Raw genomic sequence first — 23,084 nt, 5'->3', positions numbered from 1 at the left:
CCAATGCAATCATGGGAGAGGTGAGCACCCTGTAGAGAAAGGCACTAAGAACAGTCAGCAGCATAGCACAACGCCAGCACACGTCATCTAATATTACCCAGAATCCTCTCTCTGGCGCCGCCGCGCTCGCCACCTCGGCCAGCGAAGGAGGCGTCACCGGCAGTGAGCAGGGCGCCGCGGCCAGAGGTCACAAGAATTTGGCGTAGAGGTTGTATAGAGGTTGTGTGTATTTTTTTTCAAAGTTACACAGGCAGAAAAACTGACGACATCACTTCAAGACGCAACAAACACAGGAAACGCACAGAAAGCACACGTTTAGAAAATCTGCATAAAGTCCAACACTTAAGTCTTAAAGCTAATAACGATGTTGTGATATGTTCCAGGATCCTTACTTAGTGTTTCCTCCCCTCCCTCCCTCCCCTCTCCAGAGAATACTACAAGGATAAGATCAAGCGAAGCAGCTGAAGCTCTTCAGCTGCTCCAGCGTTCCAGCGTTTAAAACATCGCAAACTAACTGAAGTGACTTCTGGTAGCGGATGTGTGCCGGCCGGGTCCAGGTGCTCGTCACTGCAGGTATCTGACGCCTCTTCTCTTTTTTCTTTTACTTGTTAAACTCTCACACACACACACACGTGGCTCTGGAGCTCCTCTGCAGGTGTAAACACAATCTTGACTTCATATAGACATAGAAAATATATAAATATATACAAAACATACTGTTTCATTTGACAAGCGCCAGTGTTTTGCTACAATGATGCACTGAGCAACGCCTCCTCCTCCCTCCCTCCCTCCCTCCCTCCCTCCCTCCCTCCCTCCCTCCCCCAGTGAGACCTGTGCGCTTCCTTAGACGGCGCCTCTCGTGCGAGCACACTAGCACTTTTAATACCAATTATATCTTTGCGCACTTGGAAATGTCTCTCAGGTCGCGACTCGAGAGGCGGCACCAAACTAAAGTCCCAGTGAAAGTCTTCAGTCGCTCTCTCTCACTACGCTTACATGCACACTTCTTCTGTTTGGGTTGTGTTACAATTCAGGCGGAATTGTGGGCGGGTTCATGGAGGCAAGAGTCCCCCTCCTCTCTCTCTCTCTCTCTCTCTCTCTTCCTGGAGGATCACACCAGGTTCCCAGGACAGTTCTGGATCTGCTCTGTGGCAGCCAGGATAGATGTTCCGCCCCGAGCTTCCTCCTGATGTCCTGATGAGCTCCTCGCCCTGTCCCTCATTCACACCATCTCATTCTTCTAGTCTCTTCCAACTCTACCAACCAAACATGTGAGCAAAGAGATGGAACGTAGGTCTAAGGGTAAATTGCGATCGACGCTCTTCATCACCATCACAGTTGGATTCTCCCTCCCCACCTGGAGACGATCGTCTAACAATCCAGTGTTTTCAGGCAGAGTATCAAAGCCTCAGGTGAACAGTGAATGTACAGTACATGATTGTGAGTCCATGATGAGTTCATAGTTGCATATTCTAGGTCTGTTACTCAGAGGAGGCCCGTGGTGATTTCTGCTGGTTTCAATCACACAAAGCACAAAGCTAGAAAAATCAGACAAATCAAATCAAAGTTGTTGTTGTGCATGTAAGCGTGCTGATGACCAGGGGGGAACTGTGATGTAATGGTGGGAAACCGGTTTGAGACGCGCTGGAGACGAAGGTGTCCTGGTTCGCTTGGTCGGAATGTGAGAGAGAGAAGGCCACGTTTCATTTATGCCAGAGGTCATCGCACGTTCTTCTCAGGATGACAACAACAACAAACACACACAGCCGGGTTCAGGAGGTGATTCATCTCAGAACAGTGTCCTGACCAGTCTCCTGCCCTTGGCCTTGATCCGAGGGAAAGTGGAGCTGGTCTCTGTGGTGATTGGCTGCAAGCCAGGTGGCGTGTTCCCGCCTTTTCTTCTCAACAGGAAGTCAACGCTAGATGATGTCATGGCATAGAAAACGTTTCCTGTGGCGGGGATGACCAGTTCTGTGAGAAAGAGCAAAGTAAGGTCAGTAGATTCTCTCAAAGGCTTAGATTGTGGACAATGTTCCAGAAATGCCTTTGCATCTTCTTGCACACCCGGAGAAACGACTTTACCTTTTCCCTCCGGCTGAAGTTGGATCAGCTCGTATCTGGACGCCTCTTTGGGGTCCTGATTGTGCTTCTCTAAGGCCGAGCTGATCACAGTGGGGGTCTTGTCGTTGCTCGTCACCTGAGGGGGGGAGAGAGGAGAAGAACAATGATCAGGACGGCTCGACTCTCACTGATGACATCCTGAGGGAAAGACCTCACAGATCTTTTGAGAACGGAACATTTTCTACTCTGTAAACTCAGGTCGTCTGCTTTGAGTACCAGAATGCTCCTGTACAGGTTCCCGTCCTGCAGGTCCATTCGGATCCTGATGATCCGCATGTCCGGCCCCGATTGCTTGGTGTTGTAGGAGGGGTTGTTTCCGCAGGAGGCCGATCGGCGGTGTGATTTTGTTGGAGTGGTCGGGGTCAAGGTGGCGGGGGAGGAGTCAGTGGTGGGAGGGGACGTGTCCACATCCAGACAGGACACAGACGGAGACCTCATGTGCTGCCAGGGAAAAAAGAACAGGATTGATTATCTGGTGTAAGCATGGATGAGAAAACAACAGCATCTTGTGGAAGTCACAGAGGGTTGGACCTCTGGATCTTCAGCCCTCCAGGACGACGGTCTAATCAGGCTCAGGACTTATCAATCAACTGGGACATGAATGCAGACTGGACCGAGCAGTATTGGTAGCTAGTTGTTTACCTTGGTGAGTTTGGACAGAAGGTTATTGACCGGGGAGGAGAAGTCAAAGAGGCTGTCGCTGTCACCGGCCAGGCTCGTCCGAGAGGAACTCAGGCTGTACACACACACACGCACGCACACACACACGCACACACACACACACACACACACACACACACACACACACACACACACACACACACACACACACACACACACACACACGCACACACACACACACACACACACACACACACACTTATTACTTCATCATCACCATCATCAGTGAGTCAAACTTAATTTTTTAGGGTGTGTGTAGATGTGTGTATGTGTTTCTTGTGTCTTACTCGGGGCATTGTGTGATGATGACCGTCGGTGTTGGAAAACGAGTATTCGGTTCAGACGGAGCTTCAATCTCATTGGACAATCTGTAACTGCAGAGAGAGAGAGAGAGAGAGAGAGGTCACACACCAACACACACTTGATGTTGCTCCCGATGAAGGAATTAAGGCTCAAATATAGAAATGGAGCGTAGTAGAGTTACCTCTGCTCCTCTTTGAGCGTGGGGACGCTGTGGTACCACTGCACAAAGGCCTGGTCGCCAACAAACACACAGTTCTTACAGGAGGACTGCAGGAGGCGGATCTGAGCTAAGACCTCGAATTCCTGCCAACAAAGAATAAGAGTTAAAGAAGAGAAGAGTCAGCTGATCAGGTATTACTGCCTGACCTCCTTTCACATCCCTACAAGCTCCCCCTCTCCCCTCTAATCACAGCCTCCCTCAGATATCAGGTCCCTCTCCTCTGCTCGCTCTAATATTCTCTTATCTTCAAGTAGAAAACATCTCATTTATCTCTCTGGCATAAAGGAGTAAAGTGTCTGTGCTGCAGTTCTCAATCCTGCTGCAGGCGGCTGAGGAAAGTGAAACTTACTCTCGGTATCAAGAGCCCCAGAATAAGGACATGCAGTCAAAAGTGAAACACGGGGAACTTTAGTGACATTAAAACACGACGCCACTCACCCGTCTCTTTTTGTCAAAGTTGATGTAGCCATTCTGCAAAAACAAAGGGAAGTGATGCGTTACTGACGTGAACAGATAAAGAAGGTACAAGTTTCAGGTTCTTCTGCAGGAGTAGAGCTACTTTTAACTTCCTAGTTCACTACGGTTTGGAGAGAAATATTGGTTGCAGTTGGTTGCAGTTATTTACATATGAGACTTCAGAATTAACAAGAGAAAAGTGAAATATTGCTGTTGAGTTTTAGAAACGGAAAGAGGCAACAGTGAACATCTAAACCCTCCTTCTTTAATCTTCACCCACTGGAGAATAATTGGGCAAAACAAAATGTCAATCCTGCTGATTTCCATAACTGAAATGTTGAACTGTACCTGACCAACTTTGCATTTCCAATTTTTAAGGATTTGCATTTAGCGCATTCCAAAATTTCCATATCATTCAAAACTCTCCAAAGGTTTGTGCTGGACTAAGGGACGGGCAGAATTCAGAACATTCTCCCTGAGTGTATTCCTGTTACGTCACACACTGAGCCACTTCCACGAGAGAGAGCAGAGAGGAAACTTACATCCAGCCTGTCTTTGACGGCCGTGTCCAGCATGGTGAGGTCTGTGAGGAAGATGCCCAGGTACGGCACTGTGCCCTGGGCGCTGGACTGTGAAGAGAGGAGAGCAGCGTTTCATCAGCCAGAGAAACGGGCCCGCAGAGACGTCCGCAGACAGCTTACAGAGCCCACACAGCCACGGAGTCAGAGCAGGCGCCTGCAGCTATGTCTCAAACGATGGCACACACACACAGGCACACACACACACACTCTCACACACTCTCACACACACTGAACGGCCTCTGCTCCATGTGGCTGCTGCATGCTGGTTAATCCCTCTCTTTACCCAAACACCAACGAGCGCCTGTGTGATATCGACGCCGTGGATGTCAGTGTGGGGCATTTTCACTATCAAAGATGTTTTTGTTTTCGGAAGACACTCGCACAAAAACACACAGCGTTGGCGTCCCTGAACTTTTCCAAAGCAAACAACACGTTTGCAGGGTGTTGCATCAGGCGCAGGTTAGCCGAGGAGGAGCCCTGCCGGTGCCCGAGGGCCTGCAGGACCCTCCAGGCTAAACTGATTTATATTCACAGCAGATCTTGGTGATACAGTTAGTGCAGATACATGTGTGTAAGGTGCTTGAAGTGCCAGATGATTAGGCTTTGCATCAGAGACCAGAGGAAGAGCCATTTCAGCTTCCTCCTCCTCCTCCTCCTCAGTGAGTGGCAGCTTACTCAACACCATGTGAAATGCCACAATGACGAAACACCAACTGATCCGGCAATCCAGCCACAGTGAAACATTAAAAAGCCCCAACGCTCTGCTGTGCTTCTGTCTGGCGTGTGTCATCTGAATTATCTCACTCCATAAACACGTCAATGGTCTCAAAAGGTTATCGGTCAATTAATGTTGTGACGCAACCTCTAACCTCGTACTCTGTGGCTGCGTCTTAAAGGCGACGACATTCAAGCGAGTTACATGTTGACCTAAACATGTGACAGAAGTAACAGGCCGATCAAACACAAAGCTTTCAGGACAGTTGCGGTGTCTGGTCTCGACCTCGAGTCGCGTCCAGCAAACATCCCACCTCCACTCCAACGCCACTCACCCCAGGATGACATCTGTTGTTCAGCCTGTGGTCGACGTTGGCAAACTTGGACGTGCCCTCCTAAAAACACAGAGGCACAAACTTTGATGAAGTCATCCCGGTCTGATCTGCTTACACCTCTGCGTGGTTGTCGTTCTTTCTCGACACGCAGAGAGATGAAGGGAAACCAGTCGATCCGTCAGAAATCAAAGGTGTGTTTTTTCTTCCCCCGACACGAAAAGCTCAGAGTGAAGCTTTTAAAACCAGAGCCGAGGTTCTGATGAGCTCCTTCAGGGGCATTGCGGGTAAAATCGCAGCTTATGGCGAGACTATTGATGTCTGCAGTGTAGTATCAAAACACGGCTAATCCTGCCAATTTCTGCCGACGCTCTGACACGTCAGGATGCAGGCGGAGGTGAACGTGCTGACAGAATAAGGGCAGAGACGCTCACACACATTAGACGGATTCCTGGTTTTAAAGGCATTTTCAGACCTAATTTAGAATCCTCCAGAAACGACGGAACTCAATGTAAATCTACAAATATGCAAATTAGGGCTCAAAAAACTTCTGGACATTTCTGCCAATTCTCTACTTTAATTTCAATTCTAGGTTTATAGAAATTAAAATCAGGGAAGCAAGAAATTCCAGGATCAACAAATTCCTTTATACTTACAAATACTGATTTTACAGAGTTTGCAATTTCGGACTCACCTCAACAAAAATTATGATGTTAAAAGAATTAAGGAAAAAATACAAATGACATCATCTGAACACCGCGATTTTCCAATCGTTTCTAGAAATTCTTGATTCCAGAAAAGGAAACGTAAGGAAAGAGATCAATCAGTCAAACCCATGAGGGCGACTCACCTCCTTGAGGAGTTCCCTGCTCTGTGAGTAGTTGTCCTTATCGGAGAAGATCTCTGACAGCTCCTCGTACCTCCTCATCGCCTCCCTGTGACGCAATCAAACTCCAGTTAGAACCCTTGCATGCAGGAATGAGGAGGAATTCAATGATCAGATTCATTCTTCACAATAGGACAGCAAGAGAAACGTGACGAGTGGTTAATAAGTCAGATCCCCAAGTCACAACACACAAAGGGTGGAAACGACACGAAATGGAATATTGTAGAATAAGCAGTTGGGAATTTAAAAAATGATCAAGCAGGTGTGTAGCAATCAAAGCCGTCTTGTTCACTCAGTCCAGAGAATTACACTGCATTTGTTCCATGCAATTGTCCATCAAATCCACACTTCAGATTTGTTTCTTCTCAGCTTGATGTGAAAAACAGCTGGGATATCTCAACATGAATCTGAGCTGCTGAGTCACATACACACACACACACACACACACTCTCTCTCATGGCCCTGCTGTCTGGTGTGCTGCTGTTATGTGAGGCTGTGAACCCGTCAGTGGGTGAATCACTCGGGAGCCTGTGGAAAGTTTTCCTTTCTGCCCACTCGGCCGTCAGCCTGGACTCTCATCTGGAATGATTAGCACTCCACTCAACTGAATAAATGACTACGGATGTAACATTCAAGAACAATATGTAGGGATAGATGTTTAGTAATATTCTACTCTGTGAATTAAGCTGAGTGGGTCATACATTGCTTATAGGTCAGAGGTCAACCAGTCAAGTTTGGATGAATGAAGGATTCATAATAACAAACCCACTGAGGCACGGAGATTGTAAAGTTTCTTTATGATGGTGCCTCCAAAGCTTCATCTAAGGTCACCTTGATGCTTCATAGAAAGTCTCAGCTCCAGTTTGATGCAGTTTAAATCTGTCCTTCATCATAACACGACATCATTGTTTAGGATTAGAAGCTGATCCGTTCTTCAGAGCCTCCTAATGTGACATTGAACAAAATGAGTTTTCTATACTTTCCTCTAATCTGCTTTTCAAAATCCGCTTTAGATGCTGTAGGGAGGGGAACCTACATGTACCGACTGGCAAGCAAAGCATTAATGTCTGTATAAGGAAGGTTTAAATAAAGCTGATGTAACAGCATTCTGACACAGAACCAGAAGAAGAAATCACAGAAAATAACAGATTCTTCACTCGCCCACCAAACTCTCATGTTCTCATATTGTGATAAAGGGCCTGACTTGACCCAGGTCACCAGCAGGGGGCGCTAAAAGGCCCCGGTGGACTGTAAGTGAAGGTTTTAGCTGCACAGACCTGTCTGTCTCCTGCCAGGTCCTCCTCAGTCGGTGGATGGGATTACTCTGCAGCGCCGACACCACTGCGTACAGAGAGGAGAAGTTCTTCCTGGCTCGACACTCCTGGTGAAAGCACACACCCCCCCCACGCGCACGGATGAATGCACACACTCGCCGTAACAGAACACCTGTGTGAGTGTGTGTGTGTGTGTGTGTGTGTGTGTGTGTGTGTGTCTGGGTGGTGTTAAGTTACCCTGTTGGTCTGATATGCTGAATAATGTATTCTACTGAGGAGCCTGGGGTGAAGTTAGGATGGCAGTTATGGTGCCTCTGATCGCAAACAGGATGTTAGTGTGTGTGTTTCTTTGTGTGTGTGGTGAGATATACAGCTTTAAACATCAATACCTCAGGGAAATATTTGGTTTTATTCAGACTCAACAACCAAAGCCGGGGGTGTGTTTGTGTGCATTTGTGTTGCACCGTGTCACAGAATGTTGTGTAGATCCCGAGACCTTTGACCTTTCTGTGTGACCTACTGACCTCTGCTACGCTGATCCATTTCTCCAGCAGCCGTGCTCTCTGCTGGCTGCGCAGCTGCGTGGGCCAGAGGCAGGACGCTAACACGGCGTTGGCCAGCTTGTTGAACTGACGCACGGTGGCCCGGACGGACCAGCAGACGCCCTCCCGGCCCTTCTTGTCCCTCTGAGACCACAGGGACCCCAGGCAGTGGTACGGGACCAGACGGACAAACAGCTCCTGAGAGGTGACGGGAGCGGGGGGAAGTTAGTTTGGACGGAATTTCCGGAGCCTCAGGTCGGTGAATAAGCTTCAATATTTTGCCTCGGCAGGTAAACTCACCGTCTCTATCTTGGTGAGCTGCTCAGCGATGATCGCAGCAGGGAATCCCAGGATGCTTGTGGGTTCAAACCTGGAGGCGTCTAAAGGAACGCTGCTGAAACGGGTCTTTTCTGTGAAAAGAACAGTTCAGAAAACGTCTGGCATGAAGTCATTTGCATAATTTCAATGAATCCCTGTCTGGCTTTAACGCCGCCGCTTGAATGCCAGATTGAGTGATGACCTGAGTAGGAGTCAGGGAGCAGGGCTTTCTCGCTGAGCTCCTCCGCTACCCTGAGGAGGCGAGCGCGGAGGTCGGCGGCAGAGGAGGAGTCGTGTGGGAAGAGAGGAGCCAGCCGGAGGAGGCGAGACGGCTCCCCCAAACTCTGGAAGTCTTCAGGGTACTCAGACAGCCAAATGGTGAAGACGGTGCACACGGCTCTGCAGGGGGTGGAGGAGGAGGAGGAGGAGGAGAAGACATGAAGACCAGGTGAACAAGAACAGCTACACTTTTTATAAATTGCAGGAAAAAACTTTCCACGCCATGAAAAAATGTCTATATGATAATCATTCTTAAAAATAAATTCAGAATACTTTAATGGCAAAGAAATCCTGGAGAAACATTTTCTAGAGCCCCTTTGAGGATTAAAAGAATAATTCTCCAAAATTATTCCACACAGCATTTTATTCACTTGATGCCTTTAAGCCATTTTAGAAAATGTAAATAAAAAAATATACACAATATTTTCAACTTTTTTCTGTGGCAAAAACAATAATAACAGAAAAGTAAAACCTTTCCACAGGGTAAATAAAGGATCTTCCTGTCAGATGTGAACATTCTGAGGATCCCTAAACGTTGCTGCTGCTTTGATGACCTCCACACAGGTCAAAGCCTCAGTCTGCTTCCTTTGAAACACCTCCGGTCAAATCATGGTGGAGGATATTTTGATCTTCATCAAAAATACAAGAACTAATCCTTCATTTATAGAAAGGGGCTCTGATGCAGGACCTGCATGTGTTTGTGCTTTAAAACATCACATCAGCACCGCGGGCTGACGGGAGCCGATGGCCCCGGGCAGATAAACAAAGCAGTGCAGATTGCAATTGAGTGAACATATTGATATTTTTCAAAGGGGTCAAAAGCGAAATCCGGCTCTCAAGGGGTTTAGACAAGAAACGCAGCTTAGAGACGGTTTTCCATCACATGGAGGCAGAGAGGATGAAACCAAGGCCTGCTCCAAATCAACACACACTTCACAAATCAACACAGATAACGATCACAGACCTCCAGGGCGGACGGGGGGAAATATCAGCCGCTATATAGTTCATGTAAGACGGTAATCGGGGCTTAAATACCCAACGACACGTGTGAAGGCATCGCCCTCTTTATTATCTCAGCAATTCATCTACATTAATTAAGTTCAGCCCATGTAATTATGTTTCCCATTAATCAGCCATGTCTCCTTTCTCTGTCGCCTGTCAGGATTTAATGTGGTCAAACCTCCCGCCCCCTCCTGCCTCTTTAATGAGGTTGGTTTATGGGTAAAGGACAATTAATTTGACCACACCTGCAGTTAAAGACATCACTCATCAACCAGAATGTTTTCTTTGGTAATTATGATGTTGTTATTGTATTTGTTTTATCATTATAACATCAGTCTGTTGGTTCTGGCACTGGTTGATGTTCTTCATAACTCCTGGTGAGCACATTAGAACTTCAATTTTACTCCAACTCAGGCAATACATCATTTGAAAATACTACATTAGTTTAAAAAGAGTACAAATCAAAAAATAAAACTTCTGTCTATGTAACATTTATTATATGTAGAGAACGGTGGAATCTTATTAATGACATCCATGTATGCATCTCAAACACACACACACACACACACACACACACACACACAGGTAGCCTCACTTGTTGAATGATTGCCTGGTGTGGCTCCGCCCACTTTCCCCCGGTGGATTCTCTAATCTACAGAAACACAAAGAAAAAGTGCAAAACAGAATTTAGTGGCGCATTTAAAAAAAAAAAAGGAAGTCTGTCTGCTTCACGTTTCTGAATCTGCTGTCTCGTCAATTCTCACTTGTTGTGGTTGTGTTCGCTGCCATGACGACAGACGGATTTGCTTTAGTTGACTCTCAGCTGTTTGCTTATTCTGGAATGGCCTCGTTACTTAATTAAGACTTTTAACTGAACCAAGAACTCCCAGCAGCTTTTCTGCAGAAGTGTGTTGCTCAGAGGAACCGAGGCAGAGCTGTAATTCATCAGCGCACAGGTGCACAGGTGTTTCCTGCAGGAGGAGGCGCTGCTAAATTAAGTCCAGCTATTTATCTCAGAACTTTGCTTTAAATCAGACTGAGCTTTGAGCAGATAAACTGTGTGTTATACACAAACACACCACTGGGCGGTGAAGTCACTTTACATATGCGATCACGTTCATTGTCTGTATTTATAAACTCTTTATGCAACAATACAAACCAAACCAGTAAGACGTGTACACGGATAGAATGACTTCATACATGAGGTGTTGCGTAATCAGAGTACGAGGAGGATCTTTCAGAGGAGGAAACACGATGCAATAGACGCTGATTTCAATCCAAGTGTGCGAGTGTGTGAGAGAGTGATTATGAAACAGGAGCAACCGTCTGCGTTTACCCTGGAACCCTGCTCTTCTCTCAGCTCTCTGACTATAAACCATTCAGAGTGTGATTTCCTCCTCCGTTTCAGCAGCTTCAGAGTCTTTCTCTCTCCTCTGCTGTCCTCCGGCTGTTGCCAGGATCATTCTGTGCTTTCACTCCTTCACTCTTTGTGATTCTTGGGTGGTTCACGTTTCACTCAAACAGCCGGAGTGGAACCTTGCTGCTGCACACGGCTGCTGTGTCATCGGAGCAGCTGAGCCCTGCAGCTTCTCACTGCCTTTACTTCATTTATTAGGCCCCTGATCGCTGCCGTCTATCTGTCTGTCTGTCTCTCTGCCCGTCTGTTGGCAGGTTGATAGAGGTTAAGGTCACGACTCACAATGCGTCAAACTAGATTACAGTCCGTTTTCTCGTCTCCTCCAACAAGTTTAGCTCAATTGTCACAAACGTTTGCATCTCCCTACTCTTTCCCTCTTCTCCCTCTCTCTCTCTCTCTCTGTGTGTTTGTGTGTGGCGTGGGCGTGGCACTCCTCCCCCGACTCCAGCTTAACGACACACACCTGGCAGAGTACACACACACACCTGTCTTCCATCAAGCTCTTTATCTGCAGTGTCTCTATCTGTGTGATTGAGTGGCTCGTTCATTAGGAGGGGGGAAATTGACAAAGAGTCTCACCTGTCAATCAGGATGTCCAGCACTCTCTCGGGGGACGTGAAGGATCGATACGTGGAGAGGAAGATGGTGATGAAGGAGGAGTCTCCCATAGAGAAGGAGTGAAGGAGGTGCAGCACCAACTTCTCCTCCGTCCCGGCTTTCACACACTGGGAGCGAGAAACAGCCGTCTGGAGGGAAACGAGAAGGAAGGAGGGAATGAATGGAAGATGTTTCATCCTTTTCCTTCACACGTCTCATTCTCACAGCGGCACAAGTCTTACCGTGGGACTGGTGGGGACGCCATGTTGCTGTTTGATCACCACGGTGTAAATGACTCCATCCTCCTCTTCCTCCACCACAGTTGACTGTGAGGGCAGACAAACAGGTTAGCAGATCGTTAACGTGCAGCACCAACTTTGATATTTTTAAAGGAGAGCGTCACAAGCGAAGAATCGGTGCGGCTCGATGCGGCTTTGTCAGAAATAGACCTGTAGCTATTTAACGACAAGACCTTGCAGTTGCGCTTGGCGCCATATCAAGACTCATTCAAGACCCGAGGCTGAGCACAAGTCACTTTACCGCAGTGACAGCAGCATTCATGCATGCGTGTGTGTGTAGAAAAAGGCAAGAAAATCAAGCAGCCTTGCACTCATTACACGCTTGCATGCAGCACTCATTTTAGCTGAGGGGAAAAGTCCCTGACACAGTTAGCACTTTAACTGGGATGGACTCAATAATGTGTGTTCAGTTCCGGCTCACGGCCCAGACACACTTACCAGGTCCAGAGGACAGTACCAGGTGGTCTTCATCGGTGAGAGCTCCGCCTGAGGAAGAGAACCACACGACACAGGGAAGGTAAGGATAGAAGAGAGACTGAAGCACATGGCCTCGATTGATAAGTTGTGAGTCCAAAAGCCTGATCTGATCTAACTACGGTTGTTTATCTTTGAACGAAATCTCCTTCCAGCCTCGATCTCTCCTGCCAGTTCATAACTTCTCCCCCCGACTATTAAACTCTTCTCTCAGCTTTACAAAACAAATCCTCCACAGCTAAAATGACATCGTCATCATAGGGCAAACGGGTTCCGACTGAGGATGAGAGCCTCTCGGAGTGTCTCATTTCATGGGAAGCATTCTTTGAAGGTGTCATCTGAAGACCGCTTACGTCACGGCGGCTCCACTAGACCATTTAGCCTGTGTGTGTGTGTGTGTGTGTGTGTGTGTGTGTGTGTGTGTATCCCCCATTTCCCAGAAACGATAACAATTGCGATCAAACCAAAACAGTCATTTTATTTCCTCTACACACAATAAAGCCGGTAATCAACTGAAAGGGTTTCAATGTTTAGTGCAAACACACATGTTGATGTAGGTCAACCTGGTGCACAAATGTTTTAACTTAGATTAAGACTAAATCCTGTGAAATGAATGACGCTGTTTAGAATTATACAAAGCCTAATTAGGTTGCAGTAACTCTAGACTTGTATCTTGGTTATTAGAGCATTTTAATGTGAGAAATGAGTGACATTTGGCGCGGCGGCTTAATGAATGTGCAGGAACTCAGGCCCCTGCCAGCATTAGTGTGCACATCTATCAGCAGCTCAGGGAACATATTGACACATGGGATCGCAGCCTGCACAGATGCTCACACTGAACCTTACACAGCAGATGAGTCACAGCACTCACACACACACAGAGAGAGCTGGACTGTAGGTGTAGTAAGTGTGAGACCTACAGTGGCACTACAGACACATTTGCATAGTGTGAAATCAGCCACGGTAATAACAGCCAGATGAACGTGTTGTGGTCATAACAACTCTTTTGCCGATGATAAGGACACACTAAGCACATTTCCACAGACGCAGTGCTGGTGGAAACTTCATAAGAACTGTGATGTAACAGGATGTGGAAGGTTTCTCCTTATTTATCCTGGATTTCCCTCAACAATTAAATCTCCACAGCATGTTTGTCCTCTTGGCAGACCGCTGACCTCTGCTGTTTCCTCCTGCGGTCATTGTGTCGAACCTTTCCTGAGCGATCGCGAGTCGGGTGTTCTTTTGTCTTTGGTGTGTATCAGAAGTGAGGCCTCCAGACACACAGGGTGTTAGTTGCTGCCTTCTCTCTCAGCCTCTGGCCTCTGACGTCACTGCTGCCTTCATACTACCAGCAGCTTCTTGGGGCCAAAGTGGCACCTGATCCATCTGACATACATTTGTTGTGGAAATCTGTACTGCTAGGCACCGGCTAGGACTTCATATCTCTAAAGACTGTTGGCTGATTCACATGCATGTAAAGTTATAGCTGCTGCTTCATCACATCACAGGATCACAGGCTTGTTTTCCCCCACACATCTGCATTGGAGATGTGAACACACCTTTAACAGCGTCACAAGCCTTCATCATTGAGATAATTTTATTGTTAAGTGTGAATTGTGGCTGTGGAGTGAGTCTCTGTGTTTACCTCTGGATCCCTGATGGTGCTTTTAACAGATGCACACCGATCAATAGAACATTACACTTGGCCTAACACACTGATGCCCTTGTTACTGTGACTTTCCGTCATTAAAAATGCACAAGCAACAACACAGTGACATCATCAGGAGTGTCTGATGACAGCCCTGGCCTGTTATGGACTGTGAATGCTCACAATTTCACACTTTTATTCCCCAAAACACACACCTAACACCGCTTCAACCAAGACATAGCATCTTCTAAAGCCTGCAGCCTTTATGAAGAGAATCTAACCTATTTTAATACATTTTCAATGAACTTCTGAGTTCTTCTGTCGGCAACATGCCAATTGAAGCGTATAGGCACATTTTTAAGCTTTAGATACCGATAACAGAGGTGAGCTATGCAGCAGCCATTGTTGCTGGTGGAACCTATGGTGTAATTAGTTGTAATACGCTTGTGTTAGCCTCTGCTGACCTCATTAAAATTACCTTGACTGGACTCGATCAGAGGTCAAAGCTCACAGCAGACGTCTCTTTGTAGTCAAGGAAGAATCCCGGTGCACAGAATCCCTGTCTTATAGTCTCAAACCAGTTCTTCTACCTGCCGTATCTGCCTGCTTGCAGCCAGTGGCAAATCTGTCTGTGACTCCCAGAATCAGCCCACATACACACCCAGACTGAAAACCCACCGGTTACCTTCTGCTCAGCAAGTCCAGACTGGTAATGATCCCCGAGCTTCCGGGAAACCTTCAGGAGAAGGGTGGAAATATGGTTTTCATTTCCATTCCTGTGTCTCATGTGTCTGCATCCGTCTTCTGTCTCTGTTTAGACTGGGTGTTGATCTAGATCTGCATGTTTATGTCTCTACCGTTTGCTTCTCTAACCCTAAGCCTTGTGGGTCTGTTATCGCAGAGACACACCTGAAACGGAAGCTAAGTCCAGCCCCTCGGAGCATGCATCACCTGGACACGCCCACTTTACACACACACAGACACACACACACACACAGGGAGGAGGGGATAGACTGACTGATAAATTTCAGTTTGTACCTCAAAAAACATGCACAGGACAGGACACACTGTTCATACATATAGAGGACCCTCATCAATAGACACACACATGCATTAACACTGGCCTACACACACACACATACACACACACACACTCACAGAGCAAGAGGGAGACAAAGCCCTGAAGCTATTTCCAGAACAATACGGCCTCTCTTTCAATCTCTCCTCTCCTCTCTCCTGCTCTCTCTCTTTGTGAATGACCTTCCCGTGCAGACAAACCAGTTTGACTCAGTGTGCTGCTAAACACCACAATGCAAGGACAACTGCTATTAACCACGCATGTTAAGTAGCTATTGTCACAGTCTTCCCATTAGTATAGAATGTACGACCGCGCGTACGTACGAGCTAGTGATCTTTAGTTATGTCCTGATTAGAGGTGATAAATGTGAAGACGGCTACTAAAGCAGGAAGCATGTTGTGTTTATTTAAAGGGCTAATGAGGCTGCAGAGTGGAGCTGTGTAACTGACTTTCACAGCTGTGTGTGAGGAAGGCGGGGAGCTGATTAGCACATCAACTAGCCGCACAGATTAATACATTTTAGGTTTCTACCGATAGCAGAGAGGAGTTAGATGAAGAAGAGAGAAGTTAAGTTGGAAAACCCGGTGACAACCACATACATTGACATACGTTGACATAATGTTTGCTCTGTATTGGAATATTTGCAAGCCTGACATCACCTCATTTCAGACATTGCGATGACATCATGCTTTGTTTACTTTCAGTCTTCCTCTCGCCTCTCTTTGCAGTCTAAATCTCTAGCAGCAAATATTGACGTTTACAGCTAAAAGCCACACTTAAAAGGAGAGTTTCTCGTTTCCGCGCGCCACATAGCCTAGTTCAACGGTTCTCAAGCTTTGGCGTGAGTACCAATGGTGGTCCTTGAAGTACACCACCTTTTTCACGGAGAATCGAAACCAGTCCAAACTCGTGATAAGGGAATTAGCTGTACCTTATATCATGAGTGCTCCCACACAGAGCCTCCATTGTAGTCTGTGTGTGTGTGTGTGTGTGTGCGTGTGCGAGTGTGTGTGTGTGTGTGTGTGCATCCAGGTAATTAGCCGAGTGATTAACAGCAGTAAGGAGCTAATGAGTCTCGGCGTGATGAACAGAACTTGTAAATGAGTCTGGATATAGCTTGTTTACCAATATATAACATGGAGTGATTTGTCCCAGAGGAACAGTCTTACCTCAGAGTAAATCTGATTTAAAGCTCTCACACACACACAGTAGGTGCATTCATCAGGTTGGCAAGAGCAACAAAATGCAGCCCATAGGAAGAATCTGGGCCCAAAGCAAAGTTATTGTGTCCACTAACTAAGAAGAACTTCTGTGCGTTACATCAAAATATTAGCGGTGCCGCTCGTTCAGAAAAGTACCGTAAACCCAGACACTCTTTTGGTCGAGTGTGGGTCGCCATGTTGTTGTCTGGAGTGTGGATTAGGTCCACGTCCATGTCACTTTCAGAGTAGAAGCCTTAACTCAAGACGTTTAGTGAGAAACCAACGAGCTGTAACACGCTAGCAAACGCGTCAATCACATGGGCACTGAAGCTAATTCCACACAACGTGGATGTGGAACAGTAAATACTTCATCTGTTGTTTATACCAAAATGTGGGACAAAAGCCTGCTGCCATAAAGAGGGGAGGGGCGTCTGCTTGTCTTTGTGCTTTGACATTTAACCTGAGCTAACGTAAACATCTCGCTACATGCGGCTAACTGCTGTGTTAAAACGAAGAGGAGGAGTCGGACACGTGGGTCAGTGTTTTCTTACTCAATATTCAAACAGTAAAGCTCAAGCTGAGGTTGCAAGATATTATAGTTGCTCAAAAGAAAACGTTTGGCTAGCTGAGCGCTGAGACACCCTGATGTATTGAGATTCTTTAGCTGGATGTGGGAGCTACAGAAACACTCAGTGGAGCCTCAGTGGAAGTTGCCTGCTGTAATGAGGCTGAATCTGGGTCAGAAACTTTTGTAACAGACGGCTGTAATTTGGAGCAGATAAAGATCGTGATTACAGGCCGCTGCGGGTGGCTCGAGGAAATGCTAATAAAGAATAGTTTTTCAGAGGGCTAAATTGTTGTTTTGCACATGTGATCCATTGTTGCTGCCAGATTTAACACCGTGTTTATGTATTTTGCGAAACGGGATCTTAGCTTGAGACCCAGAGCTCCCTTTTCTTCAGTCCCCCCCCCCCCCCCTTCCCCCTCAGCCGCTATACAGGAAGTGCATAATAAGCGGAGACAAACACAGGAAGCAGGACGTGCTCTCGTGTTGCGATGCTGTTTTTCTTCCCCTCTCCTTCCATCGCGAGCCGAGGCTGTGTCGGGCTTTTCCTGGGCGACTATGTCAGCCCGCTGGACGCCGGCACAAAGCGTCAGTGGGCAGAGGCAGGAAGCCGCCTCTCCAGGTTTACCTCCTGCCTTTTCAAGTGTCTTTTCCCAAAAACGCAGTATGAAAAAACACAATTTGAGTCGACGCATTCCCTTCAATAAGCCGGCGTAGGTGTGCAAGAAAGCTTTGAAGGAACAGACGCGCCGCTAGAATCCTTATTTACAAGCGCACACACGTCTTCCCAGCACACAGAGGTCATAAATAAATCTTCTGAAGCTTTTTTTAGAGATAACCATTGTTGTTTTCAGTGGAACTACAACCCCTTCCTTCCTATCTTCCTCTCCGCTCCTCCTTTTCGCAGGCTTTCATCTCTGCATCCCTTGGTGCCCGTTATCTGCTCTCTTTTAAGTTACACTCTGGCGGTATTCCGGCCAAAGTTGTTTTAGTCCCTTTAAAGGAAGAATTCTACCTCAGACAAGTTAAATGTCACCAGTCTGTGATGTTCACTGCCATCCGTGACTTGTTTTAGGATGAAAAGCTGAACTCTGAGTGTCTGTCATGGCTCATCTATCAGACATTTACATCTGTGGCACCAGGTAGATTTATGATTTAGGATATTTATGCCTCTGTGCTGTCGAGGTGTGTTGGTAAGGCAACCACACTGAGCCAACAAGCACAACATAAGGGCCCTGGAACTGACACGCCTTAATGGAATGCAGCCATCATAACTTCATGGCGTTTACTGGTTTCCTCAATCACCAAGATGGACTTTGGGTCTTGCTTGGTGATTCTGGGGCAGTGTCATCATATGGCCACCCCTTAAGTGCTTTAAGTTTTCATTCTTAACTCCTAAACTGTTTTTATTTTTGGGTTCCTTAGTTAAAGACAAAGATGTTTTGTGTTTAGAGTCAGAAAAATAGTCTCGTTGTTTATATCCTGTACCATTTCTTCTCAACAACCCTGCTGAATGATTCCTAAAGGCATCAAACAACTGCAGCCAAACACAAGCAGACATCAACCCTAACAGATCACTTAAATCATGGGTGTCCTCACTGTGCATATAAAGACACGGCTGTTGGATGGTGCACTTTCTAGTACAAGGATATTCACTTTCTCGCACTTTCTAGAAAGCGGCTCTGACCTCGGAGCTTCAGCGTTCATTCAAGGTTACGTGCAGCACTCTGCCTGATACAAACATCCGAGATCCCCTCATTAAAGAAAGTGCAAGAGGCCGTATTGGATTCCACTCGACAGCCCGTCCTCGGGGGCGGCCCGGGATACAGTATACTGTTTACAGCAGCGGGCAGAGCAGGTGTACGCCACATCGACTGGCCTACCGACACATATATTATTTACCGGCAGGTCCGACACCTGCCATGTGACGTGAGCGCAGAGGAACTCAGCTCTGTTGGAAAGTGAGTCAGTGCAACTTCTTTTTTTAGCCCTGGGGAGTTTCTTGAGGTTGTGTGTGAAGTAAAAACCAAAGACCTGAGAACGTGGTCACAGTGTGGCTGAGTTGACTTGGTGAAACTGCGGAGATTACAGAGGTCTGATGTTTGGGACAGACAAGAAAAACCCTGTGAATTTCACACCCAGTAACAGGGCTGATAAGGTTTACCTCACATCCCTATTGAGCCATTACACATTAACAGAGGTGAAAGATCCTGAGAAGTGAAAGATCGTGTATAGTTCACCCCTACCATGAACTGAACCACTTCCTCCTTTTGACCCATATTACAGACATTAAGCTTCACTGTATACAAACAAAACAAGTGACATGTCGTTTCTATTGCACCGGAAAAAGACGAATTATCACCTGATTCCATCCAAGTTCAGTTTTAACATGGATTATGTTGTGTTTAGTTGCCTTGGTAGGAAGCAGGCAAACACAGTCCACGTTCCTCCTCTGTCTCTGTCTGAATCACTCTGACTCTCCTCCCGCAGGCTTCTCTGCACACCAACCAACCACATCTGCTGTTTATTCAAGAAACTGGTACTTTGTATGGTTTCATGGAGGACTGGTCTAAATACAGCGTTGGCCGGGAGAGCCCTGACAAATCAAGCCGTCTCCTATTCCTATTCCTCCCTACAGTCAGATCGCTTCAGCTGAGCTTCATAAACAAGAGAGAAATAGGAATAAATCACTCTGAGGAAAGGTAAAGATGGCTGTGGCAAGAAACCCTCCCTCACCTGTGAACTGTCCAGGTCATCGCTGCCGCTCTCCCTCCCCGATTGCTTGTTTGGGGTTCCGTTGTCAGGCGGTAGCAGCCGGTAACCAATGAGCGGCACGGCGCTGGACTCCACCCCCGGCAGGTCGTAGCCACCTGCTCGCATATTACGAGGAAGCATAGTGCCAGGCGCTGCAGAGAAGAACACAAGCAGTCAAACAGGAACGCAGGCTGTAATAACCACATGGAACCATTCAGAGAATTATGTTGACAATGTGTTGGGTTTCAATCAGCTCAAATTCTGATGTGTCACCTGACTGACACTGAATCTTCCAGGCCATTATGGATATGTCAGCGTAAACAAACTCTCCATATTGTCTAACATACATTTCTACATGGCATAATAGATCAGTACACAGATTTTTGGTGAGGATTTATCATATATGGCTATAAAGAGTTGTTAAAGGACAAGACAACATAAAGGACATTTGACAGTTGGACAATAAACTGTATTATAGAAGATGATTAGAGTGAATGTCGCTGGAAAATGAAACAAAGCTCCTTACAAGAAAGTGTAAGTCATTAGAACCAAATGAATATGTGAATGGTTGAAGATATAATGCGGCGTGATCACGTTACAGCCCAGTTACATGAATAATACAGTATACAGTATAACCAGTCTCAGTGTTTGAGTACAACTCCATGGGGACGAGCTGTTGGGAAAGCGTGACCGGCTTAGTCTGATTTTAAAGATAGTTAGTAAAACATGATGACAGCAACCTTTGTGCAGAAACCCAATCCATTCTGAAACAAAGGACTCATCATTCCTATGAGTAAATGCAGCATGGAGGGGATTTGCTAGTTAAATTGCTTTACATATTCATTTTTCCCCACAGCAGGTCAAGATTTGCATACCAACCCCTCCTTTCATTTCCTCTTTCCCTCTTTGGTATTTGGAGCGCCATGGAGATAGACATCAGGTAAACACTGTTACAGGAAGAGAGGTGCGGAGGGAGGGAGAGAGATAGAGACCAGGATGTAGATTTACGGTATGACCATTAAGGCTGACGTAAGGCGACGGCCGGCTGGAGACCATAACAGTTAAACCTCCGCTTCAGCATTTACATTTCTGCAGGTGGTGCACAAGACGAGTGCTGCGTGTGTTGCAGTTTCATCCGGGTACAGCAAACTGTGCAGAATGGCTGGAAAGTGTCCAGGTGAATCCTAAACCTAAAAGGCCACCAGCTCGATCCCCAACACAGCTAATGCGTCCGTCAGAGTGTAAACGGGCGGCCCTCTTCTGAGCGGCGTGCCGGACCCCCTGCTTGTTGCCCCCACAGTGAGCAGCAGCAGCTAAGACGCCTCAAATTGTGCCGGCTTCTACTTTCCACTGTGCTTTTGTCCCAGACTCCTGCAGCTCCCAGACTTTATTACATTTGTCTTGTGCAACACCTCTCTTCTGACCCGGCTCTTACATAATGATTCATCGGATGTGTCACTTCAGTGTGACTGTATTCTTCTGGCCTAATGAGACGTGTTTGTTTCCGTGCAGGAAAAGATGCCGGTCCACAGGAAAACATGTAGAGAAGTGCAGTTATTGCCCTGACCAACGGATACCCAGAGGGCTGAATGCCTCCTATTCACTCACAGCACCAAAGCAAACAGCCTCCATATGACCGCTGTACACACACATACAACTGTAACTAGGTTACAGTTAAGTCACACCCCATAATTTTCCTTTTATACTCTCTAATCCCAGCTAAGGGTGGTGCTATGGTCACTTACAATGCAGATCGTGTCACACACAATGTCCCTCGGCTCAATGTTGAGAATGAATCCTTCTAGTACTTTAATATCCTCCATAGTTTGTATGCAGTAAAAGTTTGAGCCTAGAGCGACACACACACACACATACACACACACACACACACACAGAGCAGAGCAGAGCAGAGCGGCGGTGCTGCAGCTGCTTCCTCCTGCATGAGACTAACGACCGAAAAGACGCTGGGATCGCACAAACCGAGGCGGAGATGGACGCTGATACTCACCGGGATCCGAGTGTCACCGGCTGGATGCGGGGGACCCAGCGGGGCTCCGGCCGCATCGGATGAATGACTGCTGGGTCTGTGAGCGGCTCAGCTGACGAGCGTCGCGCCCATCTGTTCTCTTCTGTACCGTCACCGGCGACGACGAGGGGAGTCTCCGTCCGTCAGTCCTCCGCCCTCCCCACCCACCCTGTCTCTCCCCCTCTATCTGTCCCCACACTGCTCGTCTGTCCAGCCTTCAGCAGTGATAACGCGCTGAGGTTCGTCTGTACACACTGAAACACACACACACGCACACTCTCTCTCTCTCTCCCTCTCTCTCTGTGACGACGCAGTTCCTGTGCGTGTGTGTGTGTGTTGTGCATTCAGCGCTTTGGCAACACCTCCGTCTCTCTGGCTGGGAGCCATGTGAGGCCACTGTAGCAGGCCGGCCTCGGTGCGGCGGTCCCCGGGGGAGTGAGAGGTGAGTTCAGGGACCGGAGACAGGCCGGGGGCTCCCAATGCGCTCTGGTGCATCTACGCACGACCCGTCCTCAAGTGCACACACACACACATACACACACACACACACGCGTCTCCAGTGAGTGTATCCTGTCACTCCATGCCTTCATGTCCATCTAACCTCACTGTCCAGACTGCAACTGTACCAATGATATCAAATACTAAACTAAACACACACACAGTTTCATTCTTAACCACTAATGTAATCAACTGAATCGATCATTCTGTGGGGTCTGTATCCTTCAGACCCAATTTCTTACACTTCTTAATGCAACCTCATTCTAAAGCCTTACCTCCCTATGTCACGTGTCTCACCTGAACGTGTTCCCGCCTATGAATATCCCAAACAAACCCAAATCTGCCACAATTATTTTTACATCAATGAATCAACTGTTGGTTTGGTTTTCTGCCATCTAGTGGTCATTACCTATTAGTGCAGTTTTAATTCTGGCACAACTCGTTTTATCCCAATTTCAGTCCTTTCAAAAAAACTTGACCCTTAATCTTCATCTAATTCTTCATCTAAGATCCTTTACTTTACACAATCTAATGCTGATGCTTGCTCTTAATTCTTTAAATAAGACTTATCTTATATTTAGTTCAACTTTCAATATTACCAAACACAAGTTATCATTATATTACCACTAATTTGAACCCGTAAAGAAGTTAAATTCTATTATTGTAATGCAATACAAAGACATTGGAAACCTGCGTTTAGTTCAGCCCTAACAATCACATAAAGGTGAATAGTATGATCAATAATACGTAATGTTAATTGTTGTCTGATGCTGTAATTGGACTGAATTCAATCTGTGTAACTATGAGGCCTTCCTGT

At 46.8% G+C, this 23,084-nt stretch overlaps 1 protein-coding gene across 6 annotated transcripts; it reads right to left on the bottom strand.

Moving 5' to 3' along the window:
* Nucleotides 1–1,211: 1,211 nt before the first annotated feature.
* Nucleotides 1,212–22,139, bottom strand: rgl2 (ral guanine nucleotide dissociation stimulator-like 2). Of its 6 annotated transcripts, XM_076150422.1 has the most exons (20): nucleotides 21,752–22,138; nucleotides 19,726–19,895; nucleotides 12,461–12,508; nucleotides 11,966–12,049; nucleotides 11,706–11,872; nucleotides 10,305–10,361; nucleotides 8,631–8,827; nucleotides 8,411–8,520; nucleotides 8,093–8,308; nucleotides 7,572–7,675; nucleotides 6,259–6,343; nucleotides 5,412–5,471; nucleotides 4,324–4,410; nucleotides 3,764–3,796; nucleotides 3,287–3,408; nucleotides 3,090–3,176; nucleotides 2,764–2,857; nucleotides 2,338–2,562; nucleotides 2,083–2,197; nucleotides 1,212–1,971 (listed from the first exon to the last, which is right to left on the bottom strand). In XM_076150422.1, exons 2-20 carry the CDS (start codon nucleotides 19,882–19,884, stop codon nucleotides 1,790–1,792), a joined length of 2,232 nt encoding a protein of 743 aa, XP_076006537.1. In that variant the 5' UTR covers nucleotides 19,885–19,895; nucleotides 21,752–22,138; the 3' UTR covers nucleotides 1,212–1,789. The 6 variants fall into 6 exon arrangements, with proteins under 6 accessions (XP_076006537.1, XP_076006538.1, XP_076006539.1 ...); XM_076150423.1 differs by lacking the exon at nucleotides 12,461–12,508 and having other exon boundaries at nucleotides 21,752–22,139; XM_076150424.1 differs by lacking the exons at nucleotides 19,726–19,895; nucleotides 21,752–22,138 and adding an exon at nucleotides 14,830–15,054.
* Nucleotides 22,140–23,084: the final 945 nt, after the last annotated feature.

This window comes from Genypterus blacodes, unplaced genomic scaffold (genome assembly GCF_046128005.1).
Source record: "Genypterus blacodes isolate CSIRO-AG114 ecotype Tasmania unplaced genomic scaffold, CSIRO-AGI_Gbla_v1 ptg000052l_1, whole genome shotgun sequence".
Classification (NCBI taxonomy): Eukaryota; Metazoa; Chordata; class Actinopteri; order Ophidiiformes; family Ophidiidae; genus Genypterus; species Genypterus blacodes.
The sequence above is the reverse complement of the archived record's forward strand: the minus strand, read 5'-3'. Positions and strand labels throughout refer to the sequence as shown.